The 21,189-nt window shown below is 45.0% G+C and overlaps 10 protein-coding genes across 10 annotated transcripts; 6 read left to right on the top strand and 4 right to left on the bottom strand.

The window, feature by feature from the left end:
- Positions 1-146: 146 nt before the first annotated feature.
- CANTADRAFT_22982 (uncharacterized protein) lies at positions 147-2,974 on the bottom strand (the record flags this gene model as incomplete). The annotated part of the gene is made up of 2 exons (XM_020206899.1): positions 147-2,795; positions 2,897-2,974. 2 exons carry the CDS (start codon positions 2,972-2,974, stop codon positions 147-149), a joined length of 2,727 nt encoding a protein of 908 aa, XP_020062986.1.
- Positions 2,975-4,249: 1,275 nt separating this feature from the next.
- TIF35 (translation initiation factor eIF3 subunit g) lies at positions 4,250-5,074 on the bottom strand (the record flags this gene model as incomplete). Its single annotated transcript, XM_020206898.1, has 1 exon — positions 4,250-5,074. One exon carries the CDS (start codon positions 5,072-5,074, stop codon positions 4,250-4,252), a length of 825 nt encoding a protein of 274 aa, XP_020062985.1.
- Positions 5,075-5,471: 397 nt separating this feature from the next.
- On the top strand, positions 5,472-6,396 carry CANTADRAFT_26881 (uncharacterized protein). The gene has a single exon (XM_020207921.1). It carries the CDS (start codon positions 5,585-5,587, stop codon positions 6,278-6,280), a length of 696 nt encoding a protein of 231 aa, XP_020062984.1. The 5' UTR covers positions 5,472-5,584; the 3' UTR covers positions 6,281-6,396.
- CANTADRAFT_26880 (deoxycytidine monophosphate deaminase) lies at positions 6,395-7,441 on the bottom strand (the record flags this gene model as incomplete). The annotated part of the gene is made up of 1 exon (XM_020207920.1): positions 6,395-7,441. A coding segment is annotated over one exon (1,007 nt), but the record flags the coding sequence as incomplete, so codon positions are not given.
- Positions 7,442-7,650: 209 nt separating this feature from the next.
- Positions 7,651-11,657, top strand: NCR1 (sphingolipid transporter). The gene has a single exon (XM_020207919.1). It carries the CDS (start codon positions 7,768-7,770, stop codon positions 11,392-11,394), a length of 3,627 nt encoding a protein of 1,208 aa, XP_020062982.1. The 5' UTR covers positions 7,651-7,767; the 3' UTR covers positions 11,395-11,657.
- MDG1 (Mdg1p) lies at positions 11,517-13,723 on the top strand. The gene is made up of 3 exons (XM_020208247.1): positions 11,517-11,661; positions 11,811-11,899; positions 11,987-13,723. The coding sequence occupies exons 1-3, from the start codon at positions 11,639-11,641 to the stop codon at positions 13,354-13,356; spliced, it is 1,482 nt and encodes a 493-aa protein (XP_020062981.1). The 5' UTR covers positions 11,517-11,638; the 3' UTR covers positions 13,357-13,723.
- Positions 13,724-14,090: 367 nt separating this feature from the next.
- On the top strand, positions 14,091-14,951 carry NPL3 (mRNA-binding protein; the record flags this gene model as incomplete). The annotated part of the gene is made up of 2 exons (XM_020210308.1): positions 14,091-14,859; positions 14,905-14,951. The coding sequence occupies 2 exons, from the start codon at positions 14,091-14,093 to the stop codon at positions 14,949-14,951; spliced, it is 816 nt and encodes a 271-aa protein (XP_020062980.1).
- A 771-nt stretch (positions 14,952-15,722) lies between these two features.
- CANTADRAFT_101738 (arylformamidase) lies at positions 15,723-16,471 on the top strand (the record flags this gene model as incomplete). Its single annotated transcript, XM_020206154.1, has 1 exon — positions 15,723-16,471. The coding sequence occupies exon 1, from the start codon at positions 15,743-15,745 to the stop codon at positions 16,469-16,471; it is 729 nt and encodes a 242-aa protein (XP_020062979.1). The 5' UTR covers positions 15,723-15,742.
- An 891-nt stretch (positions 16,472-17,362) lies between these two features.
- CANTADRAFT_69055 (tRNA-5-taurinomethyluridine 2-sulfurtransferase) lies at positions 17,363-18,704 on the top strand (the record flags this gene model as incomplete). The annotated part of the gene is made up of 1 exon (XM_020211003.1): positions 17,363-18,704. A coding segment is annotated over one exon (1,342 nt), but the record flags the coding sequence as incomplete, so codon positions are not given.
- An 8-nt stretch (positions 18,705-18,712) lies between these two features.
- On the bottom strand, positions 18,713-21,082 carry RIM101 (alkaline-responsive transcriptional regulator). Its single transcript, XM_020207917.1, has one exon. It carries the CDS (start codon positions 20,773-20,775, stop codon positions 18,856-18,858), a length of 1,920 nt encoding a protein of 639 aa, XP_020062977.1. The 5' UTR covers positions 20,776-21,082; the 3' UTR covers positions 18,713-18,855.
- Positions 21,083-21,189: the final 107 nt, after the last annotated feature.

The following is a 21,189-nucleotide window of genomic DNA, read 5'->3' as shown; positions in this document are numbered from 1 at the left end:
ACTTAGTCCATACATTTGAACCTATGTTTCCCTAACATTAATCATAAATAAGAGAGTAGTGTCTCTGTTGAGTGGTATAAATTATGTGAATTCTCGTGCTTTGCAATCAGGGAATGCAAAGATAAGGATCCTGAAGGCATTCACCTTCATTTCATATCTAGTCTAATCTCACCTCCTAAATTCCGCGAAGGAACTACTGACTCATCACCCAGGATCAAAGTTGACAGGGTATGACTCAGTTGTGTTTTCCTGTCACTTGACAAGGTATTGTCGCTTCTCACAGACCCAAACTTACTATCCTGACTACTAAATCCGCTAGACTTGGAATTCCCCCGATGCTTATTCTTAAAGTGGAAGTACCCATCATGGCTTGGACTTAAGCTCTTCCCATGTTTGGCCAATCTCTTCACTGCAGGAAGTTCCAACTTCAAAGGTTTGTGTCCATCACAATTCATACCCTTAAGGTCTTCAGTGCTATGATTCTTTTGGCTCCTAGAATTAAGTCCTATCAAACGTTTCCTAATTCTATGAGCTGAATCTTGCCTGAAAACTCTTATTGCACCATATTCATCAGTAGTCACGATAATATTACCATTTGATTCTTCAACCAAGCCCTTTAAGGAACCTTTCTTTTCTCCACATCTTCTATCATGCTCTTCAGAAGAAGATAAACCCTCTATGCATGCTTTATATCTTTTTACTAAGTCGAATATCACATCGTCTGATAATTCTAACAACTTCTTTGTACTTTCAGGAGCGAAAATAGCAGCGTTAATCTTAGAGCTATGTGCATGAAAAGCCGAATAGCTGTTATTTTCATTAGAAATATGTTCTCCCTGTTCATCAGACTCTAAAAGCTTCTTCATTAACTTGTTGTCTTGGATCAACTTGGCATACTTCTTGTGCTTATGTTGTAGATCTGAGATATGGTGTTTCCCTTCGACTAGAAGATCTTTCACTGATTGCTTTAGTTTATTATTGATGATACTGTTGTTATTTTCCCAAACATAGCACCAATGATCTTCCGAGGCGGACAAGATGTACCGATTGTCATCGGTTATTGAAGCGTTTATGGAAGACGAATTATTGGCATGTCCCTTAAACCGTGTCACTAATTTCTTCTGGGTCAGACGTACCAATCTTATTTTTGAATCGTTCGTAGAAATAAGATATGCCCATTTCACCAAGGGGTCAGTTTCCTCTTTCTCATTATACAGCAGGGTTTCGTAAATTTTGATTCCGGTGATTTTGTTACCATTTTTGTGCAAGAATGGATGGACAATTGACCTATCCTTAATGTCCACTCTTTGTCTGATATGTAACCCGTTCACTTCCAAAGCAAACACAGTCCCATAAAATCCTCCGATGATAGCAAATTCTCCATCTGGAGTCACCGACAATGCTGTGATCAATATATTGTCTCCTAAGTTCTTGTAGTAGGCAATATTACTCTCCAAAATAGACCATAGTCTCACCTGATTGTCAAGAGACCCACTCAAGAAGAACCTGTCGTCGTTAGGGTGGAATTTAGCGCATGTCACAAAATCTTCGTGGTTGAAAGTCTGAAGACACTCCTCTCTTTCAATGTGCCATAATTTCACCGTTCTATCCATTCCTCCTGATAAGAGGAAATTGTTTTTACTCCAGTCCAAAGTGAGAATACTCTGGGTGTGTCCCTTCAAGATCTTGTATGGCTTCTGATGAAAAACCGGTGCTGCGTCATAGATCTTATTGTTCTTACCACGGCATTTCTTGCTTTTGGTGTGACCAGTGGGAGACGTACTTTTAGATTCGAGTCTGCCTAATGGGGAAGAAATAACTTTCCAGATTTTGATGGTGGAGTCTCTACCAGCAGCTGCCATATACTTTCCATCTCTGCTGAATTCAAGCACGAACAACTCTCCTTGGTTTCTCTTTCCAGGGTCTTGGCCTTCGCGAACAGGCTCTTGAGCATTGCCGTTACCATTCACTGAGGTAGGCGTGTCGGCATCGTCTTCTTCACCACTGGAAGAAAGATCGAGCGTGGGTTTGTCGGTAGACTCGTCGGTCTCGGTATTGAGTTCTTGGGCCAAAAACAAATTGTTGATGGCCTTCGGACTGTGCTTGTTCTTCTTGGTGATCTTGATATATTTCGGAGCCTCGAGAGTGTCGGGGTTGAGCCCGGCCCACGGCGAGTCCTCGTTAGAGGGTACGGCCGTGATATCGATCTGGTCGGTGGAGCTGTTGTTCAAGGTGGGAAACCGGATTTTCTCATTGTACTCGTCGAAAGCGTTATCGAACGAGTTGTTCCTTACTCGTGGAGAACCGAACGATGCGGTGGACGAAGTATCGGAGTCGATATTGACATCGCCAACGTCATCGTCGTAGAGACTGGAGTAGTCGTCGTCGATGAAACCCAAGTAGCTGTGGCGCTTCGACCCACTGCTGACCACGCTTCCCTCTCTGTTGCTGATGCTCAAGTTGGTGATGGGAGACGGCGAGGTGGATGTTCTAGAAGCTCTTTCCACCGACTCGGGTGTGGCAGCCGTGGGAGACCGTCTGGACGATCTCTGGGAGCCTCGCCGGAGAATCTTGCTGAAAAAGCCCTTCTTGGGGGTGGAGGGTGCCTCCTTGGATCTGGCGGGAGATGCTAGGGACATGGCAGAAGCTAGTACGTCACCAGGGCAGTTGCGGAAGTTGCAATTGGAGGAAGAGTCAGAAGTGCGGATGTGAGTACGCCTGCTGCACGCTGGGACGGAGGAGGGAGTGGCAGAAGCAGGAGATGCAGGAGGACGTTGATGGCAATTTGCTACTGACTACAATGGCGTCTGTAAGGGCACGATCACATGACGCATGGAACGGCGGCTGCTGATGGTACGGAACGGAACGACGGCAAGCGCGGCAGATGCGGTCGTACCGATGTTGCTTCGGTGAAAATCTTGGCTGCGAGGGAAATGACGGGCAGAAGCTGGTAGTGGCGTTGTGTGGAAGCCATTCCGGCGGCGCATAGCGTCAAAACGGCGGTTTAGACTTCTCGGTGGCGGCGGCGACTACGCACTGTAGGGCAAGTGCGTAGCAATTGACGTGGCGGTGGCGGCTGGGAGGGTGCTGGCTAGTGCAAGGTGGCAGTCACTGCTATCAGCAGCCACTGCCACCACGTCCCCGCCTTGGTGGTCAGCCGTACGGGGGTATTGTAGCCAGGTAGACAATAGAGGGCAAATACGGTGAATGACAATAGCCAGCGCGGAGTGACCGGCATTTGCATTAGAGTACGCTAGCACCGCCTATTTCTGGGCGATGCGGCAATGACGGGATATGCGGTAGGTCGATGGACACCCTTGACCGTATAGTGAGACATACACACACACCATACACGTAGTTTGAACACTACCATGATACATACAAGTTTGAGCATGATCAGTGTGAAACATCATCCCTTATGCAACACTCATGCTGTGTCAGTTTGGCGCCACGCAGACTGAGGTAGGCTTACCAGGAACAGAAAATCGCAGTAGAGGAAGCTCAGAGATTCAGTAGAGATTCAGTAGAGATTCATAGCTCGATCAACCCCAGTAGCAACCCATGAACAAAGATGGTTCGTCTCCACCTAATAAGGTGTATGGGTGGAATTCTTGAAATTTCGCAAACCTTAATGCGTTACTAGCGTTCCAGCTTGACTTTGTTGTATTCAGCGATTGGAACTGCCCCACCCCCCTGCAGTTGGGGCTTCGGCTTGGTCAGCCAGAATCACACTTAGACTACAGGGCCTGGACAGTAACTGTATACTTCTCAACACGTTGTGATGAAAAGTCTTATAGTAGGCATATCACGATGTCCTGTTGCTAATCTTGTATACTTGACTATTGTTAGTAAAATTGAATATCCTCTAAATCCATTTATTTGAAAACAGCACGGCTGCAGAGACCAAACATTACTGGGTAAATAATCTTACGAGTGCAGCTCTAATGTATAAATGATGGAAACTATCACTTTCTCGCATTCGTTCGATCTGTCTGGAACCAACAATCCTTTTTAGTACCCTGCTACAAGCCCATCCCCGCTTGAGTTGTCTAACCAGTGTGTGATCTGCACTCGATTCTAACCTTCAAACCAGTGCACTATCGACTAGATATGGCCGCAACCCAAATAGGTAACTTCTCTCCGTTGGCATATCCAGCCGTTCCTCGCCCATCACCGCGCTCCAATTGATTCTACATCTTGTCAATATATGCGTTACCCTAATATACCTATACAGTTATATGGTGCCGACTCATGGCTTTCTCTTCTTCGACCATTCCAAATGCAAAATCAATGAATGGTAACCCTTACCGTTCAAAGCATCTAAAGCACGTTGAGCAAGCTCTTCAGTAGCAAAGGAAACGTAGGCAAATCCTCTGGATTCGCCAGTTTCTCTGTTTCTGACAATGTTGACTCTTTGCAATGGGCCGAACCAGGAGAGTAATTCGTCTCTCAACATTTCTTCGTCGACGAAAGTGTTCAATTGGGAGATCTTCAATGTAGTAGAATCGTCACGAGACTCCTTGCTTGGCAAGTTACCGTTGGCATCCATACGCAAGTGTCTTGGAACATATTTACCACTGGCAGTGGTGGATGCAGCTTCGGTGGCGGCAGCGGCAGCAGCATCGGCTTCGGCCACGTTGGAGCCCAAGGTGTCCTTGAATGGACACTTGGTAGTGTAATGGTCACCTCCACAAGTTCTACATCTAACGGTTTGCATGACTTGGGCAGACATCTTTTGCTGTTTGTTTTCTTCTTCTTCCTTTTCGATTTGTTTCCATGAAAGATTCAATTTCAATTCCACCTTTTCACCTAGTTGGGTTGTACTAGTATCGGGACCGGGTGGACTATTTATTTCTTTGCCGAACTTCTTCCAGTTCTTTCTTCTAGCGATCAATGGATGCACCTTTTCTTGAACCTTGACTTCTCTGATCTTCTGGGTTATCTTGACTTTCTTACCTTCGGCGTTTGTTCTGTACGTGATGACGGTCTTGGTTCCGTCTGGGTTGACGGTGATATCTGGAGCTGCGAACTCGTCGCCGGCATCCGCCCATGATCCCATAACTGTGGACGACATCTTGGAGGTGTTTGGTGATACTGGTAGGTTTGATTGATTGTGTGAAAATTTCTATGAAAATTTGTCGGCGCGTGCACGACTCCCAGCGAAGACGTCAATATCAGCCAGACCTCCCTGACCCTGGCCAACAGGTACCTTGTGGGAGTCTAGTGGGAAAGTTGGCCGTCCTAGAAGTCGTCTGTGCTTCCGGGGATTCACACTGGCGACTTTTCTACTTTGAGCTACAGTCCATGAGGGCACTACTCATCTCTCACCATCTGCTGAAACTTGGGAACAAAACATCTCTTAGGCTAGCTAACAAAACGCGAGCAGCATCTGAAAGTGCAGAGATCGTCTCTTGTGGTCACATCACGGTCTTCTTCGTATTGACAGTAACCATGACCCCCACTCTAATCCTCTACAATAGACCCTAAATCTCCGGGCTGGTTATGTAATCAGCCGCGGTAAGAGTCAGATCTCCCCCACAACTTAAAAGTAGCACAGTTTCCACCACTTCCTCCACAGACCACCATGTCGCTCAATTACCTCTCTACCGCCAGAAAGATCCTTTGTATTGGCCGCAATTACGCTGCCCACATCAAGGAGCTCAACAACGCTAAACCCCAACAGCCTTTCTTCTTCTTGAAGCCTTCTTCGTCGATCTTGAAGCCTCAACAGGGTCCTATTTTGACTCCCAAAGGCGTGGTTGTGCACTATGAGGTTGAGCTTGCATTCACGTTGAACCGTGAGTTGAAGAACCTTCCATCCACCTTCACCCACGAACAAGCATTGGAGGCGATCGAGGGCTACGCTTTGACGATCGACTTGACTGCCAGAAACGTGCAAGACGAGGCCAAGAAGAAGGGCTTGCCTTGGTCAATTGGTAAGGGTTTTGATACTTTTTTGCCTGTATCCAATTTCATTCCAAAGGACAAGATCAAGGATCCTTACAACGTTGAGTTAAAGTTGAAGGTCAACGGTGAAGTCAAGCAACAGGACAAGACCGATTTGATGATTTTCCCTATCCACAAGATCTTGAGCCACATGTCTTCCATTATGACCTTGGAGAAAGGCGACTTGATTTTGACTGGAACTCCAAAGGGTGTTGGACAAATCCAACCAGGCGACCGCGTTGAAGCATTCTTGAGCGTCGATGGTCAAGAGATCGAAAGAATCGAGGCCGACGTTGCCGAAAAGGATGGACCTTATGAATACAAGGAGATATAATCACTCGTCAATCCCATACAAGATATTAAGTATTTGTAATATTAAGATACTGAAAACTAGATCAAGATATGCTTTAATATTCTTTAAATAAATTCAAACTAAATCAAGATATGTCTTAGTATTGTTCATTATATCCTTGTCTTGTAAATGCAAATTATATAAAGATCCCCTCTGAAGGTGGTTGGAATTGTCTTAAAATGATCTTCCCTTCGCTCAACACCTTGTGGCTCAACTCGTCCATGGAGTAGCTTTGCGCGTAAACCACCTCTTTGATACCACTTTGGACTATCTTGATCGAGCACGTCAAGCATGGGCATGTGTTACAGTACAACACCCCGTCTCCTCCTATTCTATCTCTTCCCGCTTCCAATAGAGCATTTTCCTCAGCGTGCAAACATAAGCAGGTCGAAAGACCTGCTCCACTACCCTCACCTTTATTACACCTTGGACAACCACCCTCATTGCAATTGGTCAAGTGCCTGGGTGTACCATTGTAACCTGTTGCAATGACACGGTTCTGACGGACGAGAACACAACCGACTCGTCTTTTCATGCAATTAGATCTCAAGGCAGCCAAGTCTGCCAACCTCATGAAGTACGAATCCCAGGTAGGCCTCAATCTGGAATGGTTGAGTAAGTTCAACTCTGATAATTTCACGTAAAGATCTTTGATGGAACGAGATGTATTGATGATCTTGATTTGGGCCTGGTTGTTGATCTCAATTAATGGATTCTCCAAGCTGAAAAGCTCATTATCATTTCTTTCCACAAATTCAGACAAACTTACCCTGTCCATGCTGCTTTTCAATTTGTAACGTTCGTATCTCAAAGTCAATGGAGCATCGATGGAAATGTGCAAGAAGAAAGGTCTCTTTTGTAAACTCGTCAACATTTCGATATCATTGAGATTCGCTACGACATAATTCTCTCTCCAGTTCTGGGTTACAAACTCAACCAAGTCCCCCAATTCTGAAAAGCTTTTGTGGACATCGAACTGAGTTGAATGTATCTCATCTTGAGTCAGATTGTCAAACTCTTCTGTTTCTGGTGTGGAGTCCCCTAAGAAATCATATGACAACAATTTAAAACCTTGAAAAATCAAGTACCTGGCCACCTCCGTCTTGCCTGATCCTGCTGTTCCTGAGATCCCGATCAACATTGTAGGTTAGATTGGTGATAAACCGTGAAATACACGCGTATCACCAACGGGATATCCAATCACGTGTAAATAGTCACATGACGTATATGTGCACCAACTCCACCTTCCGATAAGCGGCATTCATTATAGTACAAATCAGCAACTTAATCATTCAACCTCTAGTGATTCATTGACACACCTTAAATTCAAGCCAAGACACTATCTACTCGATAGATAATTCATCCTGGTGCTACGCTATAAGAAGTCCACAACCCAGTTCTTGCTTCTATCTGAGTAATTCCACTTTCAGGGTATAATCTGCCCGTTTTGCTTATTGGAGTATCATAAGATGCATTTCCTGAGATTGGTGCTTGCAGCAATCAGTGCATCGTTGGCATTGGCATCTTCTTTATCGACGGGTGAAGGATATTGCTCAATGTATGGAAGTTGTGGGAAACGAAGCATATTCGGTGGCCAATTACCATGCCCAACAGATAGAAAAGCTGAAGCCCCAAGCCTGGAAGAACTCATAGTTCTCCAAAGAGTATGTGGCAAGAGCTTTGACAAAACTTGTTGTTCTATGGACCAATTGTTAAACATGGAATCAAGCTTGAAAAGGGTCGATCCTCTTATCAGTTCTTGTCCTGCTTGTAGAAGGAACTTTTATGATTTCATTTGTGATTTCACTTGTTCGCCAAATCAGGCCTCATTTGTTGAGGTCACCAAGACCTCACAAGCAGTAGATACAAAGCAAGACATAGTGACTGAGATCACTCAGTACGTTGACCCCAAATATGCCGAAGCATTCTTTGACTCCTGCAAAAATGTGAAATTCTCAGCCACTAATGGATTTGCCATGGATTTAATTGGAGGTGGTGCTAAAAACTATCAACAGTTTCTTAAATTCTTGGGGGACGAAAAGCCTTTACTCGGAGGTTCTCCCTTCCAGATCAACTATTCATACAAAAAAGACAAATCCGAACTATTTCTTCCAAGGTCGGGTGATATGAAATCTTGTGATGATGAGACTTATAGGTGTGCATGTTCTGATTGTGCCCAATCTTGTCCACAGCTTCCATCATTCAATGGCTACGCTGAATCATGTCATATTGGTCCACTCGCTTGCTTTTCTTTCTCGATTATAATCATATGGGCTGCCTTGATCTTTGCCCTAGGAATTTACCATATGTTTTTGCATAAAAAGAAACTAAAACTTCCTGATGAAGATAACTCCATCAATAGCTTACTGGTGAATACTAATTCTCCATCAGTGTCACCAACTGCATCTTTCCAGCAAAATATTATTAGTGGTCTTCAAGAGGTCTTTGAAACAACTGGCTATTACTGTGCTAAATTTCCTGGAGTAACTATTGGGTTCAGTTTAGTGATTGTTATCTTGCTTTCTTCAGGATTGTTGAAACTAGAATTAGAGACAGATCCAACCAATCTTTGGGTAAGCCCTGAAGAACCAGCTCTCAAGAATATGCAATTTTTTGAGTCTAATTTTGGGGAGTGGTTTAGAATCGAACAACTTATAGTGAGCTCAAGGAATGATGAACCCATATTAAACTGGGACAACATCAAATGGTGGTTTGAAAAGGAGGCCGAACTTGAAACGCTTAATGCAAATGTCTCACTTTCAGATATTTGTTTCAAACCATTGGGCGAAACCTGTGGAATTCAATCCTTTACCCAATACTTTCAAGGTGATATCAATTACTTAAACGAAAATAATTGGAAGCAAAACTTGAAAAGCTGTACTGATTCTCCTGTGAATTGTTTGCCAAGTTTCCAACAACCTTTAAAGCCAAATATTTTGTTTGATAATGACAGTGTTTTGGATTCCAAGGCTTTTATTGTAACCATTTTGATCAATAGCAACCTGAGTGATGAAAATTATACACAGTCTGCAATTGAATTTGAGCACCTGGTTCAAGATTGGGTTACGAAGGTTCAGTCAGAAAATTCAAATGTTACTATCTCATACAGTACTGAAATCTCCTTGACCGAAGAGCTCAACAAATCGACGAACACTGATATTAAAATTGTGGTCATTTCTTATATTTGCATGTTCTTATATGCCTCCTTGGCTTTGGGAGGAAAGTGGCCAAAAGCCACACTTAGTTTCTTAATCAGAACTAGATTTCTGTTGGGATTGGGGGGTATTACAATTATTTTGATGTCCATCCTGTCGTCCGCTGGACTCTGCGCTGTCATTGGCTTAAAATCTACACTTATTATTGCCGAGGTTATTCCGTTTTTGATTTTGGCTATTGGTGTCGATAACATTTTCTTAATTGTTCACGAGTTGAACAATATTAGTGCTGTATTACCTGACGCCCTTATAGAAACGCGTATTGCTCTGGCTATGGGAAATATTGGGCCCTCCTGTCTATTAAGTGCCACCTTGCAGTTTTTCATGTTCTTAATTGCGACAAGAGTAGATATGCCTGCTGTGAAGAACTTCGCATACTACAGTGCTGGGGCAATTCTTATCAACTTCTTATTACAGATGACCACCTTTGTTGCATTGTTGTCAGTTGATCAGAAGAGGGTGGAGAACAGGAGATTGGACTGTGTTCCATGGATCCAGCTAGACGAAGTACCTGAAGAAAAAGAGCAATGGAACCTTGTTCAATTTATCAAAGAAAAGTATGCCCCTGCCGTTTTATCAAAATCGGGCAAGAGAAAAGTTATCACATTTTTTGTATTATGGACAGGTGTTTCGCTTAGTCTTATGCCTCTGATCCAAATGGGGTTGGACCAAAGAACCGCGCTTCCTCAAGGATCATACTTGATTGACTATTTCGATGCGATGTATCAGCATCTCAACGTTGGGCCACCTGTTTTCTTTGTCATGAAGGACTTGGATGTCACCCAACGTGAGAACCAACAACGGGTGTGTGGAAAGTTTTCTGCGTGTGATAGATACTCGGTGGCTAACATTTTGGAACAAGAGTATAAGCGCAAGGATGTTTCAACTATCCAAGACCCTGCCTCAAGTTGGATAGATGACTTCTTGGGGTGGTTAAATCCAGATTTGGATGAATGTTGCAGGGTCAAGAAGTCATCGCCGTTAGAAATTGAATTCTGTTCTGCCAACGCGCCGGCACGTCAATGTCAGCCATGCTACCAGGATCATTCTCCCGCATACAACACAACCATGGAAGGATTTCCCACGGGTGCTGAGTTCATGACATATTTCAACCAATGGATTCAGTCCCCGAGCGACCCATGCCCCTTAGGAGGCAAGGCACCATATGACACCAGTATTGCCAGAACCGCGCACAACATTACTGCAAGCTACTTCCGTGCTGGACACAAGCCCTTGAAGTCGCAGCAGGACTTTATTGTTGCGTACCAGAACTCGCTTCGGATAGTCAAGGAGATCAAACAGTACAATGACATCGACATGTTTGCGTTTTCACCCTTTTACGTGTTCTTTGTGCAATACGAAACCATTATCCAGAAGACTTTCCTGTTGTTGAGCGGGGCGGTAGCGGTGATCGTGGCAATCAGCTCGTTCATGTTGGGGTGGAAGCGGGCAGCGGTTTTGGGAGTGGTTGTTGTTTCTGTATTGATTGATATGGGGGGAGTCATGGCCATCGCAGGCATCTCGTTGAATGCCGTTTCGTTAGTCAATTTGGTCATTTGTGGCGGTTTGGCAGTGGAATTTGCCGTCCACATCACCAAGGCGTCTTCCAACGCCGAGAACGCTGGCCTGTCGCAAGAATTCAGATCCGACGAGCTTCTTGACCACACAAGCGAGCATGGAAGTGCGTTCCACGCGTTGACCACGGTGGGGCCCACCACCATCACCGGCATCACCTTGACGAAATTGATCGGAATCTTTGTGCTCGCGTTTACCAGCTCGAAGATCTTCGAGATCTACTACTTCCGGATGTGGCTCGGATTGGTGGCGGTGGCTGCTGCGCATTCATTGTGCTTGTTGCCTGTTCTCTTATCGTACCTCTAGGATTTGCAGCCTCCGCAGGTTTTGCAACTAGCTGGTGTTCAGCCCTGCTCACGTGCGGCGCGGCGTAGGAGCCCGGGCATTGTTATTGGCCAGCCTCGTTACGGCGCAAACTATCCGAATTCAGCCAGGTCACGACTTGTTTCCTGTTTGGGCAAACCATTACACAGGTTGGGCAACTGGGCAAATTTGATGACATTCGTGAGAAGGACGCAATTAATTAGTTGTTTCTTTATAGTTTAACATCATGTCTTCGTACACATTCAAATGGTATGTTTCTCCCGTTGACCCGGGTCCAATTTGGGCTGGTCTCCACCCTCGTGGCTAATCTGTTGGCCAGTGGCAAAACGCTGCTAAAACACTTTTACTGTGGTGGTTTCTCCCTCCTGGTCCGACACTTGAACAGTTCTAACATTTAGGCCAAAAGGTCCTTCTGACGTCATCCTTACCGGTACCTTCGACAACTGGAGCAAGTCCCTTCCGCTCGTCAAGCAGGCCGACGGCTCATTCGAATTGACGGTTCCACTTCCCGCTGACTTCGAGACCAACCGCATCTTGTACAAGTACATCGTTGATGGCGAATGGTTGGTTTCTCCAACCCAGCGTATTGCCCAAGATGACTCTGGTATCGACAACAACGTTTTGGAGCCAGTTGATTTGGAGGCTTTGAGCTCCACCGCCACCACATCCAAGATCCCTGAAGCTGGAGGCTTGGCTGCTGCGGCAACCACCACCAACGACGTTTCCACCACCGTCTTGCCTTCTGCCGAAGGCAAGGGTGTCTCCGTTGCCGGTGAACCAGGAATTTTTGTTCCTAGCAGCGAAGAACAATTGGCAGCTTTTGCCAATGTGGAAGATGTTGATTCCAGAAACTTGTCTGCTGCTGAAAAGAAGAAGCAAAAGAAGAAGGTGAAGCGTTCGCAATACAAGGCCAAGAAGAAGAAGAAGGCTGCTGAGGCTGCAGTTGGTGGTGCTGCCATCGCTACTGCCACTTCTACCACCACCGAATCTACCGACACCGATCCATCCGACATCGAAGTCGCCAAGGACGAAGTCGCCAAAGATGAAGTCGTTCACGCTGACGAGGACAAGAACACCATCGTCAACGTTCCAGTCGACCACCCAGCCGACGCCAAGCCCGTCCTGAAGGAAGCTCCAGTGGATGCTAAATCCGATGCAGAAGTTTTACCTGTCATTGATTCCACCACTGATGCTAGAACCTTGGACCCAAGAGAGGCTGAAAAAGAACAACAACAACACGAGGACGCAAAGGCAGCTGCCACCGCTGCTGTTGCTGCCGCCATCGCTGCTCCTGTTGCAGCTGCTGTCGCTGTTGAAGCCTCTGAGACTAAGGCTGCTGAATCCACCACCATTCCAGAACACAGGGCTGCTGAATCGGTTCCAGAGCCCGTTGTCGCTCCTGTACCTGATGCCATAGATACTGCCAAGGATTCCAAGCCTGTTGAAGAGCCAACTGCCGTTATTGCTACCGAATTGGTTCCAAAGACAGCTGGTGACATTGAACCAGTACCAGAGGCCAAGGTTGCCGACCCAGAACCAACCATCGTTGACGACGTGCCTGGTGTTACTCACAGTACCACCGAGGCCCAAGAAAAGGAAGTCGACGCTGCCCCAGTCTCCAAGAACGCTGCTCCTAGCGCTATTGGTGCTGCCGCAGCCTCTGGTGTTGTTGCTGGTGCCGGAGACAACGAATCGGACGAGGAGATCTTGATAGCCCAAGGCAAGGGTAACACCGACGACATCGAGGCTGCCATTGTTGCCCGCGAGGGCAACGACGTTATCGTTGAAGAAATCAAGCCTACTGAGTCTGAGGCTGCCAGATTGACTGAGGAAGCCCATATCAAGAAGCCTGCTGCTGCCGCACCAGCCAAGAAAGAAAAAGAAGCCAAGAAGGAGAAGAAGTCCGGTCGTGTTTCTAGATTCTTCAAGAAGATTTTCACCTGATCTGTACCCTTAGATATTCATGGCTCATGTTGTATTCCTTATGTTCATTTCCTTAATTCCTTTTCCTCTTTAATAGTCTAATACTAGTTAATTTTCTGCGTTTAGGTAGTCCAAATTTTGCACCCGCACTGGATGAAATTTCCACCAAATTGCGGCTCTTCCGTGGTAGCTCGTGCCAGCGACCACACTACGGGCACATGTGCGGGCAAACGTGGCAGACCAGTTCACGAACCACCAGAGGAGTCACCACCCAGAGGAGTCGCCACGTTTTCCCATGCTATTATGGATGTAACGACACAACCCATACTTCAATACTCTGGAAAACTGTTTCCTTCTGGTGAGCGCAAGCACCACCACCTCTAGCTACTTGGCCCACTTATCTAAGCCCATCGCACGCCCATCGCATCCCGGTCCACTACTGGCGCCACGGTGCGGCTCATTCCTCCACGCCAGAATTTACCCTGATTTGGGCCACCCCAAACCCCCCATTCAAGCCCAAGAAACATCCATACTGCCTGGACTGGCTGAAGAACCCTGGAAGCCCCGCTCCAGTTGGTATGGTCCACGTTTTCCCCACTGTTCTGCCGCTGGACACATCCCAATCCTCACTGCTAACTCCTCCCAGCCCTAGGTGGCAACCGGCGTGTGCCTACCGATTAAAATTTCACGATGCCAGCCAAAAGGAACATTGTTTTTAATCCACACATAACTCTCCTTATAACATTATATCTAAAATGTCTGAGTTAAACAAGGTTTTTGCTAGACCTTTATTCGAAGTTGAACGCGAAGCCGTTGAAGAGCACTTCGCCTCCGCCGGTAAGGTGGTTGAAGTCCAATTGATGCCAGGCTACGCCTTCGTCACTTTTGAGACTCCAGATGAAGCTACTGCTGCTGTCGACACCTTGAACAAGACCGAGTTCAACGGCCAAGAATTGCTCGTTGAAATCGCCCGTGAAAGAAAGGAAGATACCCGTGGTAAGTTCCGTGTCAAGGTCACCAACTTGCCAGACGGTACCGCATGGCAAGATTTCAAAGACTTTGTCAGAGACAAAACCAGCATCACCCCTACCTTCGCCAAGGTCTTCAGAGACTACGAAAGTGGTGAAGTTATCGGTGCTTTAGAATTCGGTTCTGGTGATGAATTGGAAACCGCCATCCCATTGTTGGACAAGGCCGATTTCCAAGGTACCGAAATCGGTGCTGAAGAAGACACTTCTCCATTCATCCCACCTCCACCACGTAGAGGTGGTTTCAGAGGTGGCCGTGGTGGCTTCGAGCGTGGTGGTTTCAGAGGTGGCCGTGGTGGCTACGAACGTGGTGGTTTCAGAGGTGGCCGTGGTGGTTTCGAACGTGGCGGTTTCAGAGGTGGCCGTGGTGGCTTCGAACGTGGTGGTTTCAGAGGTGGCCGTGGCGGCTTCGAACGTGGTGGCTTCAGAGGTGACCGTGGTGGATTCAGAGGTGGCCGTGGTGGTTACGACCGTGGTGACCGTGGTGGATATGAAGGTGGTGACCGTCATGAAGGTGGTGACCGTGGTGAATACCGCAGAGACGACAGAGACTCCTACACTCGTGAAAGATCTCCAACCCGTTACTAAGTTTGACTCCTAACATGAATCGTATGATCAAAATGTTTTTTTATCAGTGTGTTATTATTTTAGAAATTAGTGTTTCCTTCCTTTGACAAGTTGCCTAATGGTAAAGAAAGAACCTGTATTGATTAAATATAAAGTGTTTCTCTAAAAATGTAATTGTGGGTGTTCCAGTTTGAAGGACGTTGATAGTGGTGGATCAAAAGGAACAAGAGAAATACTAAGTGGGAGATGACTTGACAAAAGTTTTATTGTACCATAGAGAAAAAAGTTCAATTCTTGTTTGTTTTATTGTAATTATGATGTATTAAATTCCGAGTGAATGGTGGATCCATATATGAAATAAAAGAATATGTTGTTCTTCCGCAATAATCGAATAGTTGTAGTAATTATCCTGGTAGCTTGAGTGAATCTGTAAGTCATTCCTTATCACCAGTGGACTGGTTTGGGGGGGGGTCTATCAACCCAATTTTGGGTCTATTAGCTACAATGAAAGAGAATTGGGTAACGACTAAAAATATACAGGAAGCTTTTCCATTAACAACTTAGTCAACTACCCAGCTTTCATCAAGAATTTATTGTACTTGGTTGTGAACTACCCTATTATTTTATACAAGTGTCATGTATTAGTAACTCGAAGTATACAATAGTCGATTGACACAAGTTGAACTCATTTATGTTACCTAATCATACGGTTGATACTGAAAAATTCGCGTGCTCACCACGTTCATTCGTATCGCCAGATAAGAATTCATTGCATAACAATACCTTCCTTCACGCCAATTTATTATCCCAGCATGCTCGAGACATACGGATCACATCCTCTTCAGTCTATAAAGGTCTTCAAAGGCGACCCAAGCAATAATCTGTCGATTGTATTTATTCATGGTGGAGGATGGAGAGATCCTAACAATACCTACGATGATTTTGAACCCATGTGCAACTACTTCAAGACTCGGACCAACCACAATCTTTTCAGTATCAATTATCGCTTATCACCTGAAGTGAAGCATCCTACCCATTTGCAAGATGTGTGGGCAGCTCTTCAGTACATAGCCAAAAAGTATCCTGGTCCCATGCTGATCGTGGGACATTCAGTGGGTGCAACTTTGCTGTTAGAACTCTTGAATGTCAGATCCATAGCTGGAGTCACTGGAGGAGAGGAATTGAAAATCCAATCGATAGTCTTGATAGATGGAATCTACCATATTCCTGAATTGATTGAAGAGTACCCATCCTACAATTCGTTCGTATCCGAGGCATTTGATTCGGAAGAGTCATACACTCAAGCACTCCAGGTCTCATGGACCAATTCTCTTCCTTTTGAAGGCGAGCCACCTCACATTTTGGTGATTTTCTCCCTTCAAGATGAGTTAATTTCGGTACGCCAAACAGAAATACTTGAGAAGTACCTCAAACAGATTGGTGCCAACCACCAAGTTGCTAAGGGCAACTGGGGGCTCCACGAAGAAGTTTATAAAAATCAAGAAGTCTATGAGCTCTTGTTGGCAAATATCGGCAAGTAAATAGACACACATATTACACTCGCATTTGCACTTTGCGAAGATTGGGTGGCTCCTGTTGTTCATATACTCCTAACTTACAATTATAGACTATAGACTGTGTATGTATCAAATGTTAGGCACCTGTCAAGCAAATTTTCCCGATTAGATTTACGAGTTGGTGGGTGGACCTTGTTAAGATTGACTTTAACTCATTGTAGTTGGAACTGGAAAGAAATAAATTATTTGAGTAACTTTGGAGTCATAAAACTTTGTTTTTATGACTATTGGGAGCTAAGGATACTACTAATCACCGGATTTTACAATTCATAATTAAAAGAAGCTCTGATTTCGATCCATCATAAAGATTCCACTATGACTTTAACACAGGACTAATAGTGGGTAAATTCAAAATTTAACAAATATTGCTTCAGCACCGCCCCATGGTTCTCCTGTTTATCTAAAATTTGGTTTGCTATGATGGGTTTTACAGACTTATCATCATATTCTCTGACCTCTTCGACCTCTGCATCACTTTTGCAACTCTGTCACTTAGTATATTTTTTAGCTACCGAATCCCGACTCAAACTCATCTATTGAATTTCCATGAGTTCAGTAGCTGCCCATCAAGCTTCCATGGAAACACTAGTAATTTCGAACTTCAGAGTCACAGTTTACTAGTCTCATTGGCCTCTAATAAGTGCCAAATCATTATTTTTAAAATCACATCACAGTGAAGAATAGTTTTCTTTTCCTCTACTGTTAATTGCAATTTGGAAACACTTTTGGGTTCGCAACCCAATAAATAAGAGTGGGATTCAGTATTGACGTATGGCCCCAGCCATGAGCTGAATCTCAATTATGGCACGTGACCTGATCTTACTTCTCGAACCCTTAACCAAAGTTTGCATTACTCATGTCTAGAAGCTTACTTACCAAGGTCAGATGGACGCCTTGGATAACAAGCAGGGTGCTACCAGTCTCGCTGGCACTCTCCATCCATAAATTCAAATTTACAACTAATCCTTACTCCACCACTTCTGCATCTTCATCAAACTCATCTCCAGCTGCAATTTCTGTGGATGATATATTATCCAATAAACTCCCTGTTAATGAACTACCACCAAGATATATACAAGCAGAACCAAGTCCCGACGACGAAATCATCATCGCAATGAGTTCTGGAGTGGACTCATCTGTGGCAGCGGCGTTGTACGCCAAAAAATATCGTAATGTGAGAGGAATATACATGGCAAACTGGTCACAGACGGCTAAGTGCACCGAGAGTGACTGGAACGACGTTCAAAAAGTATGCAAATCCTTGAATATTCCCTGCGAGAGGGTGAACTTTGAGAAAGAGTATTGGAGTGAAGTATTCCAACCTATGATCCAAATGTACGAACAAGGATTAACTCCCAACCCAGACACTGGTTGCAATAAATACGTCAAATTTGGTAAGATGATCGAACACTTGTCAGAGAAGTTCCGTAATCAAGACAAAAAGTGGTGGTTAGTAACGGGACATTATGCTCGAATTATGAAAGACCAGAGCACCGGAGAATTTCATTTGCTCAGAGGGTATTCGCAAGGAAAAGACCAGTCCTATTACTTATCGAGCATTCCAAGCGATATTCTAGCAAGGGTGTTGATGCCTATAGGCCACCACTTGAAGCCTGCTGTACGCCAGATGGCACATGACTTAAATTTACATGTATCCAATAAGCCGGATTCCCAAGGCTTATGCTTTGTTTCCCAAGATCAGAAAAACTTCCGGGAATTTCTCAATGAATACATCGAACCAAACCCTGGAAATATTGTAACAGAGGATGGCCGGGTCTGGGGCAAACACCAAGGGTTGTGGCATTGTACCATCGGCCAAAAATCAACTGTCTCGATGCCTCAAGGTGATCCTAACTACAAGGGAGTATGGTTTGTTAGTGAAAAAAATGTGGAAAGAAATGAATTGGTGATTGTAAAGGGAGGAAACAATCCTAAACTATTCAACTCCAAAATCATGGTCAAGGATTGGGAGTGGCTCTCAAGACCATTCGCCTTCAATGAGGACAATGAAATTCTGTTGCAATACAGATCGTTGCAAACACCTCTAAAAGTTAAACAAATTACTTCTAATTCAACTAAATCGCTCGTTGTTGAATTGGAAGAAAGCGCAAGAGCAATGGCTCCAGGGCAAAACGTTGTATTATACAAACACAATCAAGTTTTGGGCTCAGGAATAATAGCCCGAACATTACTGTAAATAGATAGAACATTGTTTTATTGACACATAAATAGAATTGAAAAGGCTTGCGGGCCTAAAAATATCATCAAAAATAAACCAAACTCAAAGAACCTAAAAACATCCGTAAAACCCAAGTCCAACCATAACCTCAAGCAGAGTTACTGCCTGATTAAAATGCAGTAATAGAAGGATAAATGCCGCTGCTGCTTTCCAAAGGTTTTTCTTCCTTCTTAGCTTCAGATTCTTGAATCGACTTTCTCAAGTAAGCACACACCATTTGCACCATCTCTCTGTGTTTCTCGATATCAGCAATGCTGAATTCAGAGTCTTTCTTAATAGACAATTGATTGAACAAACCGTCAAGTTCCTCCTCTTCACTAGCATCAGATTCAGAGTCAAGCTCGGACTCTGAATCAGACAATTCAGACTCGGAAGAATCTTCATCCAACGATTGTCCTGATTTTTGGTAAGTCGAGACTCCACCAAATTCTTGCGCAAGAGGATGGCTATGGTAAAGATGCGATGGGTGGTTTCCAAGAGAGTTTCCAATAGATCTGTTAACTTGAGGGTAGCTTGGAGCAAAGTTATTGTTGACATTGTGGCTGTGGCTGTAATGGTTCTGTTGCAAGCCATCATTAAACTTAGAGCCTGTCGACAATTGTGGCAAAGATGGGTACACTTGTTGTGGTGGTGGTGCTTGAGAAACTGGTTGTCCTTGAGAATAGTGACCACCCATGCTTTGATATTGAACATCAATGGAGTTGGACAAGGAGCTGAAGAATTTTTCAGCTTCATAAAGCGAGGCGTTGTTTCCTCCGTTGCTCAAAGGAGTAGCGTGTACTGGAGGAGCAACAGGAGCACCATTAGAAGGCACTGAATGTTGTGGGTGTTGTTGATGCAATTGCTCATCCAAGTGATTCAATTTATTGAACATATCAATATTGTATTGAGCACTGGAATCACCTTGTTTGAACTTCTTAGCACCGTATTCGGCACCAGGAGCATTACCATTGACACCAGGAAAGTTGAAATCATTCAAGATAGAATTAACAACATACATGTTGTCTTGGTTGTTGTCAAATCTTCTCTTTCTAGAGTAAGCATCATTGAGCTGGTCTGGGTGTTGGTTGGTAGGATAGGAGAAGGCGCTTGCCTCAGGAGCATAGTTGCCAACTGGGTAACCGTAGCCTGGGTATTGACCAGGGTATGGCAAGGCAACTTCACCGTGGTATGGCATAGGCTTGACACCAGATCTGGATCTCTCCTTGGCTTCTCTTTGCAATTGTTTCAACAACAACTTTTGTTGCTTCTTCAACTTCTTTGGGTTATCATCAGCATGAATCTTGGAGTGCTTCTTCAAATCTTGAGGTCTCTTGAAACTCTTTGGGCATAATTCACAGTGGAAAGGCTTCAATGGAACGTGAACACGTAAGTGAGAAGTTATGTGGTCACGCTTAACGGTGTGAGTACCGCAACCATCCCAGTTGCAAACAAGGGACAAGTTGTTGGAGGACTTGCGACCGACGTGGTCGTCACACAAGTGGTCGTACAAGACTTCGGGGGTTTCGAAGATCTTGGCACAGTTTCCCCATAAACACTTGAAAGGGCCTCTCAAGTCTTCATCCTTTATCTTCTTGTATGTTTTCTTTGGCTTAGGCTTGTCTTCGGAGTCGTCGAGGACGGCCTTGGGTTGCTGCTTGTCGGAGGGGAAGATGGAGGAAACCAGGGTGTCGCTCTCAGACTTGAAGGGGGGGTAACCAAATTGGGGCTGGGTGCCGAATGGTTGCTGTTGGTTGTTAAAGACCGACAGTTGGCCATAGACTGGCTGCTGGTTGTATTCGGAACCGGTGTGTCTCTTCAAGTCGTTGATGGGCGAGTTTGCTGACGAGTTGGAGGTGAATGAGGAGTGGGGACTGCCTTCATGGTTGTTAGGGGGAGACGAGGTGGAAGAACCCGAGGAAGAAGGGGAGTTTGACTCGATATCGATATCCAACTCGGACTCAACCATTTTGGAGGAGTTCTCTGCGTCTGGGTTGATGACCGACGACGAAGCGTTCAAGTATGACACTGGGTGCAAGTTGTAGTTCATAGTGGGTGTTGCTCGCAATGATGACTATTACCCTATTAGCGTTACTTACAGAACGGGGCTGGGGGTATGTGGGGCAAGGGAAGTGCTGGCGGCTCTGGGAAGGCTAATCTATAACCTCACGCTAATGTATAGTGGAATGTATGTGGAAATTACAATATGGGCGTTGTTGATCCTTATAAAGTGGGCACCACCCAAATGATGGTAGAGCCAAGAGTTTTTGCCAGGGTTTATGGCTTGGTCGTGTCCTCCCCATCATGTGTTTCTTAGCGCCAAGAATTGTGGAACCGTCAATTTCTTTTTCGCGAAGGTGGCAGTGTTACGTAAGAAATTGGAGATGACCGTCACGGCCAGCTGGGGAGCGATGCTTGGCCATAGCCACCGATGTGGGGCGGATGGTGGGAGGTTCAGTATGGA

This window comes from Suhomyces tanzawaensis (assembly GCF_001661415.1).
Source record: "Suhomyces tanzawaensis NRRL Y-17324 unplaced genomic scaffold CANTAscaffold_6, whole genome shotgun sequence".
Lineage (NCBI taxonomy): Eukaryota > Fungi > Ascomycota > Pichiomycetes > Serinales > Debaryomycetaceae > Suhomyces > Suhomyces tanzawaensis.
This window is presented reverse-complemented; position numbering and strand designations above follow the sequence as displayed.

What these genes read in the sequence shown, in the direction of transcription:
- RIM101 (XM_020207917.1), bottom strand. Translation starts at nt 20,775, where the DNA reads ATGAACTACAACTTGCACCCAGTGTCATACTTGAACGCTTCGTCGTCG.
- MDG1 (XM_020208247.1), top strand. Translation starts at nt 11,639, where the DNA reads ATGTCTTCGTACACATTCAAATG. An exon ending in TCTTCGTACACATTCAAATG is followed by an intron (nt 11,662 to 11,810) that starts GTATGTTTCTCC and finishes TCTAACATTTAG; the next exon opens with GCCAAAAGGTCCTTCTGACG. An exon ending in CAAGCAGGCCGACGGCTCAT is followed by an intron (nt 11,900 to 11,986) that starts TCGAATTGACGG and finishes GGTTGGTTTCTC; the next exon opens with CAACCCAGCGTATTGCCCAA.
- NCR1 (XM_020207919.1), top strand. Translation starts at nt 7,768, where the DNA reads ATGCATTTCCTGAGATTGGTGCTTGCAGCAATCAGTGCATCGTTGGCA.
- CANTADRAFT_26881 (XM_020207921.1), top strand. Translation starts at nt 5,585, where the DNA reads ATGTCGCTCAATTACCTCTCTACCGCCAGAAAGATCCTTTGTATTGGC.